The sequence below is a fragment of the Nelumbo nucifera genome, chromosome 1, assembly GCF_055504915.1.
Source record: "Nelumbo nucifera cultivar China Antique chromosome 1, China Antique-T2T, whole genome shotgun sequence".
Classification (NCBI taxonomy): Eukaryota; Viridiplantae; Streptophyta; class Magnoliopsida; order Proteales; family Nelumbonaceae; genus Nelumbo; species Nelumbo nucifera.
The window spans coordinates 203456734-203468771 of record NC_142649.1 but is presented as its reverse complement, the minus strand read 5'-3'; the positions used below and the strand labels follow the sequence as shown (position 1 = coordinate 203468771).

Sequence of the window (12038 nt, the reverse complement as noted above, 5' to 3'; positions counted from 1 at the left end):
CCATTGGCATAGTTAGTTGGAATGAAAATTCTAGCAAACAATCAACCTAGACCACGTCATCAAGATTGGGACGCGGCGAAGCTACAAAAAAAGAACGTTTCCCACGTCATCATTGAGACTTTGTTTTACCAGCTCACTTTACCTTTTTTTCTCGCCACGTGTTACCTAACTTTGATTATCTGATTTGTGAGCTTGTCACCGTTGGAATTAGTCTTGCCAAAAGCTATATCCTAATCCAGTGGTGGATACTGAACAAGTGAACAAACTGCTGTACTCTCAAGTCTCTGAGTAATTCCTATTATCCCGCCGGTAGTCACAGCTACGTCAAAACCGGCGGCATTTTTACTGTTTACTGTTTTGACTTAACGATGTGACTGTAATTCACCAAAATGCCCCTAGGGGAACAAGAAACGGTGATCAGGGAAATACGCGGGAGAGAGCTTGCTTTTGTTTTTTGTATTTATATTCTTCTGCGTCTCCCATCTTTTAATTGGATTGTGAGAAGTTTTCAGTTTCCACCGTTTAGAATTGTGGAAGGTTCACAGAAATAGATACAAATTCCTAAGCATTAATTACGATTTTGCACAACCTGAGCTGCCATTGCTTCAGCAGCTTATCTGCACCTTGACTGTATCTCTCTTACTTTTCTCTCTTTCTTTCTTCAGTGTTTATCTAATTACGAATTTTCTATTCAATCCTTAGTCACCATTCTTAAATTGTTTCTGTATCGGGTTACCTATAAATACCCTTTTGAGCTTCCCTTCTTTTCTATCTATTCCTCTTATTCAATTTTCTCAAACACCGCAGCTGTTGCAATTCTCTTTCGTTTTCTTTGATTCTCGGTGAGGTTTCTTTTTTACCACAATGAACGCCCTCGCTGCAACTAATCGTAATTTCCGCCATGCTGCCCGTATTCTTGGTTTGGATTCCAAGCTTGAGAAGAGTCTTTTGATCCCTTTTAGAGAAATCAAAGTATGAATCGACAATTGAGTAATAATGAGTCTTTTCTCTTTTTTTTTCATTGGTTTTGGTCTTATGTTGTTCGTCTTGCAGGTTGAGTGTACGATTCCCAAGGATGACGGGACTCTTGTTTCATACATCGGATTCAGGGTTCAACATGATAATTCTCGTGGACCGATGAAAGGAGGGATCCGTTACCATCCTGAGGTGATTCTCGTTTAACATTTAATCTTTTCTATTTGTTTATTTGTTTTTATCTCCATGCTGCTGTTGATGTTTTCCATGTTTAGGGGGCAATCTGTATGAGAGTGTTGCCTCAAATGATTTGGGTTCCGGGTTCTAGTTCTTTTGGACCGTGATTGGTCTGCTCGCTTACAGAATTTTGATTGAGAACATTGATCAATTCGAAAATGCATCCCTATGTTGAAGAAGGCTTGTTTCAAAGTTGCATAGGAAATACTTTCTGATAGATTTTGTAGCTGTTTGAGCTAAGTTGTGTTATAGAAGATCTTCAAATGTGTAGTAGAGACTTATCTTGACATGCATGAGCACGATCACGAGACAACAGAGATATAAAAAAAAATTCAATGTGAGGCAGGAATTTAATACATAGAGTTTGGCAACCACTATAGGACTGTTTGGATCTCCTCATGAAGGCTACATGATAGAGTTTTGTTGATTTCACCAGTATCATATGCATTTCCTTTAAACTAAGGGAAGACACTGATTTGTTGATATAGATGTTATAAGTTTGAAACTTTGTTCTTTCACCCTGATTCTGATACGAGAAAAGGGCAAGAAGGTTATCCTAAAGCTACTGTGCTTCATAATTTTGTTTAAAGCTGTTCTAGAAATTATCTTGGGGGGCATAGGCACACAGATAAACCATGAACTGCTTGTATGCATGCTTGATCTATTGGATTTAATGGATCATATTCACACTCTCCATTTTGTGTCCACTTATATGATATTATTTCTTGTTCAAATTCTTGAGATGATCTAACTTCATCTTTTAGACCAGCAGGATGATACCTGGTTTATAAACCGTCCCTGTTTTGTATGCATGAACTGACACGTGTTAATTTCATTTACAAGGTTGACCCTGATGAGGTAAATGCTCTGGCTCAATTGATGACATGGAAGACTGCAGTAGCTGACATTCCATATGGTGGAGCAAAAGGTGGGATAGGATGCAACCCAAGGGATCTGAGTGTGTCTGAGTTGGAACGTCTTACCCGTGTCTTCACTCAGAAAATCCATGATCTCATTGGAATTCACACTGATGTTCCTGCCCCTGATATGGGAACTAATGCACAGGTACCCTATGCCTTATTGATAGATCTGTATAGTGGGGTCTTCTTGAAGCAGTCTATTTTCATAGAGCTAATACCATTATTCCTTATCTTGAATTTGGACAGACAATGGCATGGATTTTAGATGAGTACTCAAAGTTTCATGGTCACTCACCAGCTGTTGTAACAGGGAAGCCCATAGTAAGTATATGAGTTTTGGCCATTGAATGTGAAATAATGACCCTTGGATTCTGAAGAACATTATGTTATATGGTTTGTTTGTCATTGTAGGATCTTGGTGGATCATTGGGTAGGGAAGCTGCTACTGGACGGGGTGTTGTTTATGCAACAGAGGCTTTACTTGCTGAACATGGAAAATCCATTTCAGATTTGACATTTGCCATCCAGGTGCTTCATAATGTTTTCTATGCATTTGATTCATTCGGTACTGACCAAAGAAAGATAATCATTCAGTAGGAAAAAGTTCTCTTATTAAGGAAAACTGTAAATCTTTTTAGGGCTTTGGCAATGTGGGTTCTTGGGCAGCAAAGCTCATTCAAGAGAGAGGTGGTAAGGTTGTTGCAGTGAGTGACATAACCGGCGCCATTAAAAACAAAAATGGGATTGATATAGGAGAGTTGGTTAAGCACAAAAACGAAACTGGAAGTTTGAAGAATTTCCAAGGTGCTGATGCTATTGATGCGGATGAATTGCTTGTGCATGACTGTGACGTTCTCATCCCATGTGCCTTGGGAGGGGTCCTCAACAGGTTTGTCTCCATCTTCCTTCTTTCCCTTAACCTGTGTGATCAATTTGTATCTAGTAATCTAATGCAATAATATTTTTTACCATATTGAGAATTAATACAAACTAATATCTAAATAATCATATATTTTATATAATAACTTTACTGTAATGACATGGTAATATTTTGGAAATGTTGGGAAAGTCTGTCAGCCATACAAGTGTTCGCCAGATTAAACAGATGTTTGCTTGACAGAGATTGGTACATAATGAGGAAATTGTCAATGCTGCTGATTGGGTAAAGATTTAGTTTGACACAACCTTCAATTTTGGTGTTTAAAAATTAAGCTCTCTTCTTTATAGGGAAAATGCTGCACATGTGAAGGCCAAGTTCATAATAGAAGCAGCAAATCACCCTACTGATCCTGAAGCAGATGAGGTAACATCTGTGTGGTGCTATTAGTAGTAAGGAAATTGCAGTTTGTAATAATGGAAACTTCTTAACATCACATATTTTGTAACAGATTTTATCCAAGAAAGGAGTTGTTATACTCCCTGATATATATGCCAACGCTGGAGGTGTTACAGTTAGCTATTTTGAGTGGGTTCAGGTATAATTGGCTATCTTCATAGCTTGTAGTGATTAATACAGGTTGAATTTTTCACTTTGGAATGAAGCATATGTTCTTTGCTTGGACAGAACATACAAGGTTTCATGTGGGATGAAGAGAAGGTGAACAAGGAACTTCAGAGGTACATGGAAAAAGCTTTTCACAACATCAAGACAATGTGTAAAACTCATGACTGCAACCTCCGCATGGGTGCCTTCACATTAGGGGTAAATCGGGTTGCACGTGCAACCCTCTTAAGGGGTTGGGAGGCATGAACATGAGAAGACATGCCTTTTGTTTTTCACTTAGATACAAATTGAAATCTTCATTTTCTTTTTTCTGCCTTAGAATGTCTTGTTTATTTTCAGTTTCTGTGGGTTAAGAAACTTAGTATTTGGGCAACAAAGTTACTCATTAAGCATATCAGCATATGGGGTGTACAATTGAACGTTCACTTGTCCTTGAGCTGTTCTTCAGTTTCAATGTGTTTTATATCAATGTTTTTAATTAGCAGTTGAACCTTCCCATCAGATTGGTTAACTTGTCAACCACAGGGTAACTAAACCAGGATTATGATAAAATGTATGATGCAGTGTAAACGGTCCTAGATGTTTCACTAATGGAGGGCCTATTTCCACCCAAGAGAGTATATTTAAGTTGTTCTGGAATCTATAGAGCAAGGTTTTTAAAACCGAACCGGTCAGGGGTCCGTTCTCAGGTCGAACAGTATAACCGTTCAAATCAAATGGACAGCCCATTCTGACAAAAAATAAAATAAAAATAAAAAATGGACAAAACTGTTAGATGGTTTGAACAGTTTGACTGCCCGGGTCAGCGGTTTTCTGACCAAATCAACGGTTTTTGGTGAAATAACATTTCTGGGGTAAAACAGAACCGGTCACCTGACCAGTTCCCGGTTTTTCCAGTCTAACGTCTGGTCCGATCTGGTTTTGAAAACCATGCTATAGAATATATTTAACTAGTTTAGTGAAACTACAAGGTATATTTAAGCAATCAACCCAAAGATTAAGTAATTTACTTAAGCTAAAATTTGAAACAAAAATAGGTCAGAATTTACATTTAAATCATTTGCACTGCCATGATTTTGCAGCAGTGCAAATTTATTTGCATTGCAACCAAATACAGTATTAGGCTCGATTTGGAAGGTATACAAATACAAATATGTATAGTACAAATACATATATTATACAAGGTTTTTCACTTTACATATATATATATATATATACTCCTTTGGAAAGAATATAAATACAAATACATACAGAATAATACAAATACAAAAGGATTTGCACTATTTGTATATCTACTCTTTCCAAATTGAGCCTACACAAAAGGCCAAGATGGGAAAATATTAAACAGAAAATTATGTCCATCAAATACAGCTTCATTGGCTTTCATTCCTACTTAACTACACCGCACACATCATCATCATATATATCAACGAACTGATTAATTATTACCGGTCCCACAGCGCCAATGATTAACATTTGAAATTGGACCGGATCTCTAATAGGCCCAATGGCATCCTATAATCTAATGATCCAGCTAATACTGGTTCAACCTGATTTGATAAACTTAATGGACACCAAAATCCAATTTTATCGGACTGGATTCAGATTGGTCCCGGTCCATTGACAGCTCTAGTTCTAGGATCAAATGGCAGTAGTCCTAAGATCATAGAGTAGCTTCTCGTTTCTGATCTATATCTATATCTATCTATCATATTTATAAAAGTGTGAATAGGTGTCTCTGGCTTTTAGAATTTTTATGACAACAAGGCCCCCTTCACTTTTCGGTAAGTTACTTAACCAGGTAAATTCAGTTATCTGGGTGAGTTTTCCTGGGAAATACTTACCCGGGTAAGTGCATTTACCTATGTTTTTTAATTTCTCATGTAAATAAGGCAATGACCGTTTCAACCATAAAAATCTATTATTAAAAGAGGCATTTTTGTCCCATTCAAGTGTTGGCAACATTCCCCCTAGGTGAGAAAGTTATTTACCCACCTAGGAGATGGGTATCACTTACCCGGATAAGTGGTACCCAGGAAAATAAACTTTCCCTAATCCCCACATAAATCTAAAAAAAGAACATGGGATTCTTGGTCAATGGGAACCAAAATCCCATTGACCAACTTCCCCCCCTCTAAAAAAATCCGAAAAAAAAATGCCCCCCAAATGCCCACTCTCTAAAGTTTGAATTGGAAAATAAGCAAAGGCAAATTGATTGTTATTTAACATCTTCATTTATTGCTTATTTGATAAGAACACACAAAAGTACTTCTTTTTTTCAATAACTGAAAAACAAACTATATGAAAAGTGTCATTTTACATTTTTCATTTAATGTTTATCTATACTATTGTTAAAAATGGATATAATGGTGTAGAACTTTTGTTTGGCTAAATTATCCCAATTTTTGAATTTTGACCCTTGTTTAATTTTAAGGACAAAAATGTAATTTGCAATACCACTTTTCTCTTCATTTAAATCCCTCTCATTAAGTTTCATATTTAAAGTATTAATTCCCACTAGCATTCATCGAATCCTATTCTTGACTATAATACCCCTATTTTTTTAATTTGGTCTCTCTATAATTATGAGGGTTCAAAATGTAATTTGAAGTATTATATTTATCCTCATTCAATTCTCTTTCATTAAGTCTTATCTCTTATCTTGGGGTATTAACTCCCATTATTTTAAAGAAAAATAAGTGTAATAAATAATAGTTACTTTATTGATGTTGGAAATAAAATATAAAATTTAAAACCAACCCAAAAATGAAATTGTTTTCTTGGTGGCGGGTCAATAATTCAACATTTGGAGTCATATGTGTCAACCATTGATTTCGTAATTAAATAATAAAAGGTTAAAAAAAGATAAAAACACAAAAATGAAAAAGATAGAAACTTTATAGAAAACATTTGGGCACATCTCTAAAATGTAGTTTGAACTATTACATTTATCCTCATTCAATTCCCTTTCATTCAGTCTTATCTCTTATCTTGGGGTATTAACTCCCATTATTTTATTGAATCCTATATTAAGATATTATTTTCACAAAATAAAAACAAATAAATTTGATCAATTAGATCTACATCCAATACTTTTTAACGATATAAAATACATCTTTTTTTTTAAATTTACCCAAAAATATAACTGCCTTTCCATCATCATGACGAGTAAGCAATTCAACTATATGAGTCAAATGGAGTTATCCTTGATATCATAATTAAATAAAAAAAACTTTTAAAATATAAATAAATAACAAATATGGAAAAATTGGGCATATCTCATATATATATATATATATATATATATATATATATATATATATATATATATATATATATTCATATTAAAGAAAAATAAGTGTAATAAATAATAGTTACTTTATTGATGTTGGAAATAAAATATAAAATTTAAAACCAACCCAAAAATGAAATTATTTTCTTGGTGGCGGGTCAATAATTCAACCTTTGGAGTCATATTTTCCAACCATTGATTTCGTAATTAAATAATAAAAGGTTAAAAAAAGATAAAAACACAAAAATGAAAAAGATAGAAACTTTATAGAAAATATTTGGGCACATCTCTAAAGTATAATTTGAACTATTACATTTATCCTCATTCAATTCCCTTTCATTAAGTCTTATCTCTTATCTTGGGGTATTAACTCCCATTATTTTATTAAATCCTATATTAAGATATTATTTTCACAAAATAAAAAACAAATAAATTTGACCAATTAGATCTACATCCAATACTTTTTAACGATATAAAATACATCTTTTTTAAAAATTTACCCAAAAATGCCTTTCCATCATCGTGACAAGTAAGCAATTCAACCATATGAGTCAAATGGAGTTATCCTTGATATCATAATTAAATAAAAAACTTTTCAAATATAAATAAATAACAAATATAGAAAAATTGGGCACATCTCATATATATATAAAGGTTAAAAAATACAAAAATGAAAAAGATAGAAACTTTATAGAAAACATTTGGGCATATCTCTAATATTTTATATTAATCATATTTAAAATTAGACACGAAAACAATAATTATTTTTAGCATTTTATTGATGATATAAATAAAATACAAAATTCAAAACTAACCCAAAAGTGAAATTGTTTTCCTATTTGGTGGTAAATCAATTTAGCATTTCAAGCTAAATGTGTCAACTCATGAAGTTATAATTAAATAGTAAAATTTTAAAAAGATAAACACACACAGATATATATATATATATCTTTTTTAAAAATTTACCCAAAAATATTACTACTTTTCCATCGTCGTGACGAGTAAGCAATATAAAAAACTTTTAAAATATAAATAAATAACAAATATAGAAAAATTGGGCACATCTCATATATATATAAAGGTTTAAAAAATACAAAAATGAAAAAGATAGAAACTTTATAGAAAACATTTAGGCACATCTCTAATATTTTATGATGTGACGCAATCCGGCTGCTCCTAGCTGGTGATGACTTGGCTTCCAGTAGACGACAGACTTGACTAATCTGCACAAAGGGGAATCAAAGAACCCGGGGGTGCTTACCCGGCGAGGTCGCTCCGATGCTTAAGTCAATAACTTGCGAGCTGATGGTAGCTTAGAAAGCAAGAGAGCTAGTGAGTAGAGATTACGCGTACCTTCGCCCCTAGAGGGTTGGGGTCTTTATATATTGGAGTCCTCGCGGGTTTTTCGGAGTGGTTCCAGGATTCTCGCTATGATGAGGCCCGTTTCCGTATTAACAGGAGATAACATTGCTAGCCGATAAGGCTTATTGCTTCCGCTCGAATCGGATGGGAGAGATAAGGCTAGCTGTTACGAGGCGTGATCCCGTAAAGCGTGGAATCTGGTGGCGAGATCTTCGGGGTTGTCATGCAGAGGTTGGTCAATATTACCCGAGCTAGTGCCCTTTGGATCCGACCTGGTATGACTTCCGAAGTGCCTTGGAACCACATGTCCCCCTATTACTAGGTCGGGCCAAATCACACTACATCAATTGCCCCCCACTCCCCGAGCCAGGGGTCCTGACCCGGTGTGAGGAGTTCATGACGAGCCAAGTGGATTTGGTCCGAGGTCCAGGCATCTAGTCAGATGAATCACGAGTCAGACTTGTTCGGCCACCCGGCTCAACCAGGAAAACCCAGGTCGCGTCTGGCTTACATGCGGACGTCACACGATTTGTAAACTCTACGAACGTCAAAAAATGCGCTAAATCGGTTTTATCCTCGGGGGTCGCACAGCCAGTTTTCCTAGGAGCCGTTGGATTGCTTCGATCTCGACCGTTAGTTCTCGGACATAGCGGCTATAAATAGGGGGTCCATGACTCATTTTTCTTGCCACAAATTCTGTGATTGAGCTCTCCCGAGGTCGCATCGGAGTCTTCCAGCTCAGTCTTCTTTCTGTTTTCCACTTCGTCCTTTCTTTTCGGTGAGTCCTCGTTTCTTAGTTTTTTCCTGCTTTTCAACCATGTCGAGTCCTAGTGTAGATAGGCTCTTAGATAGTGCTAGCGAGGTGGAGGGTGCTATTATTCCTGCGAGGGAAGTCACCCCGCGGCAGGGTGCCTCCCCTCTCCGGCCTTTAGAGGGAACTTCTAACCCTGAAATCGAGCCATCTCGGCTCGGGCAAACCGAAGCTCAGGAAGAGGGTCTATCCTCCAGATCGAGGGCCCCATCTTCTTCCCGAGGTCGTGATCCCGATGACTTCGGTCCTTCCACACTATCTTCGAACAGATTGTTGTACTTAGTGTCCCGCTATCGTCTCCCTGATAGCTTGGTCTTTAGCCTACCTTTAGGTCAATACCCTTGGGCTCACGATCACAATGGGCTCGCTATTTTTGAGGAGCAGCTCGCGGCAGGGCTGCGCTTCCCACTTCACCCTTTCCTAGTAGAAATAGTTAGGTTTTACAATATTACCATTGACCAGCTTCATCTGAATTCCATTTGGAACATTGTTGGCACTATTTCCCTGTTCCACGCCTACGGCCGACCCCTAACCTTGGATACCTTCAGCTCGACCTGTGCGATCAAGCGAAACTCAGCCTGTCTGCGTGGGGACGTCAGGCAGAGCTACTACATCTCTCCCAGGTCCGGATTCAAAATTCTGCTCAGCTGCCCGAACAAGATTACGGCCTGGAAAAGGCGATATTTCATTGCCCGTAACCTGGAAGGGTGGTCTTTCCCAACCCACTGGAGGGTGGCTACTCAGGACCCCGGGGTGAGCTTGGGCGCAGAGATCAGGGCGGTGATCAACTCGTGGAGGGACCTCGGCCTCGAGATGAAAAACTTCTTGGTCGAGGACGCGCTGGTGCGAGCTGGTTTGAACCCTCCCGATAGGTTTCCTTTCGGATATTTATTTAAAATGCCCTTTAAGTTCTTGACTAATTGTCCCGTTTTTTGCAGTTACAATGCCAGATGTCGACGCGGAGAGCCTCTTAAGAAGCTCCTAGAAGGGAAAGAAGTGGAAGGCCACGAAGAGACCTCGCCGGGAAGTCGGGCCTTCAACCTCTGGACCAACTGAGGTCCTGGCCGTGGAGTCGATCTCCACTGAGCCCCCTAGGGAGGAGGCCCGACCAGTGTGCCCCGAAGTGGTCGTGGACGAGGGCCGCGAGGAGGATACTCGTCCTCAGGAGCCAGAGGACACGTCTGCGTCAGAGGGGACCAAAAATTGATTCATCAATTTATATTAATCATATTTAAAATTAGACATGATAAACAATAATTATTTTTATCATTTTATTGATGATATAAATAAAATACAAAATTCAAAACTAACCCAAAAGTGAAATTGTTTTCCTATTGGGTGGTAGATCAATTTAGCATTTCAGGCTAAATGTATCAACTCAATAAGTTATAATTAAATAATAAAATTTTAAAAAGATAAACACACATATATAATTTTTATAGGCATAAAAATATAAAAAATGTAACAAATTTTAAAAACACATTTTATACTATCATCATCATCACAAAATTTGTTACACATACACATACTAGTACAAAAGAAAATCAAGAATACGAGCTACCAAACACTATCATGCTTTTCCACATGTAAGCAAAGTTAATCTTTTCTTTGTACCTTCTAATGAATGTAAAATTGGAAAGCTAACTGGATCAAAGTAGTTATCAGTTCAATTGATGGTTCAATCATGCAGCTCATAAACAAACCATCAATAACTGGAAATCTGGAACTCAGCAACTTACTGATTCTCTGGTTCAACCATCCAGTCTGGCCAAATCCGACAACATTGCAATTGACTCCATAGTCTAAGCAAGGGAACAGCTATTTCTCTTTAGGCTCAGTTTGGAACGAGTACAAATGCAAATATGTACAACGTAAATACATACGAAATAATTCAAAATATAAGGTTTTGCATCTCTACATATTTGCATTTAACTCCTTCCAAACTCAGCCTTAGGTTCCATATTTCATAGTCAATCACATCTCAGAGACCCATGTGGATATCTACGTGAAATACAATGAACTTTCAAGAATATTTCTCATTCATTTGGATACCCAAGAAAGGTTCCTAAGACTTGATTAAAGCAGCCCCATTAACCATATAACAATGAGGCTGAGAACCTTTTTCCTTTAATAAGTTATAAGTAACAGGATAAATTTGCAAAAGGCCGTGATATCAGAATCAAACTGCTCATCCAGATTTGACTGGACCATTTTGTTTTGGATGCATCAAAGTTAAAGCAAATTGCCTGTTTCATATGAAGATTGCAGCAAATGGCATGTTATTCTTGGTGCCTGTTTTGGGTATAGGGGGTATAAGGGTTGGAAGCAATTTATCTGTCCTTCAACATCTCAGTTTCTTTTAGGAATCCTCTGTAGCAAAAACTGAATGTGCAAGCAGCAAGCACATTAGTCAAGTACGCAACAGCTCAGTTTGTGTGTGTGTGTTTATCAACTGTTACAATTACCAGAAGGCATGTAAAGGATGTCATGGAAAGGACGGGAAAGAGAATTTGGTGTCTGTGAGAACTGGGAATTTCAATGAATTTAGTGGCACCACAAAATAGCAGAAGTTTCTTTCTCCTTTATGTAGGTGCATCAGTGCATGTAAAATTTCACCATTATGCTTAAGCTAATAATGATGAAGGACAGAAGGGTGGATATCCTTAATGTTTTGACTGCTGCTACAGTAGTCCGAACAGAAAGAAGAAGAAGAAGAAGAAGAAGAAGAAGAGAAGAAGAAGGGTCTATCGAAAATCTGATGGTTAACCCATCCAGTCAACCCCCTTAATCTATATTAGATTCTAATAATGTTTACAAAGATAGAAATGCCCTTACTTAAGTGTGGGGCAGAGTAACTCTAATAACACTGCCACATAAGCAAGTTACTTAATAAACAGAAGAATACTAAACTACCCCTATTCGGCACATCTTAACACT

At 37.1% G+C, this 12038-nt stretch overlaps 1 protein-coding gene across 2 annotated transcripts; it reads left to right on the top strand.

Annotated features, from left to right (window-relative positions):
- Positions 1-488: 488 nt before the first annotated feature.
- LOC104609813 (glutamate dehydrogenase 2) lies at positions 489-4132 on the top strand. 2 transcript variants are annotated; one of them, XM_088895887.1, is made up of 10 exons: positions 497-630; positions 808-972; positions 1054-1167; positions 2056-2277; positions 2379-2453; positions 2544-2660; positions 2771-3021; positions 3360-3435; positions 3521-3607; positions 3697-4132. In XM_088895887.1, exons 2-10 carry the CDS (start codon positions 865-867, stop codon positions 3880-3882), a joined length of 1236 nt encoding a protein of 411 aa, XP_088752013.1. In that variant the 5' UTR covers positions 497-630; positions 808-864; the 3' UTR covers positions 3883-4132. The 2 variants fall into 2 exon arrangements, with proteins under 2 accessions (XP_010274497.1, XP_088752013.1); XM_010276195.3 differs by having other exon boundaries at positions 489-972.
- Positions 4133-12038: the final 7906 nt, after the last annotated feature.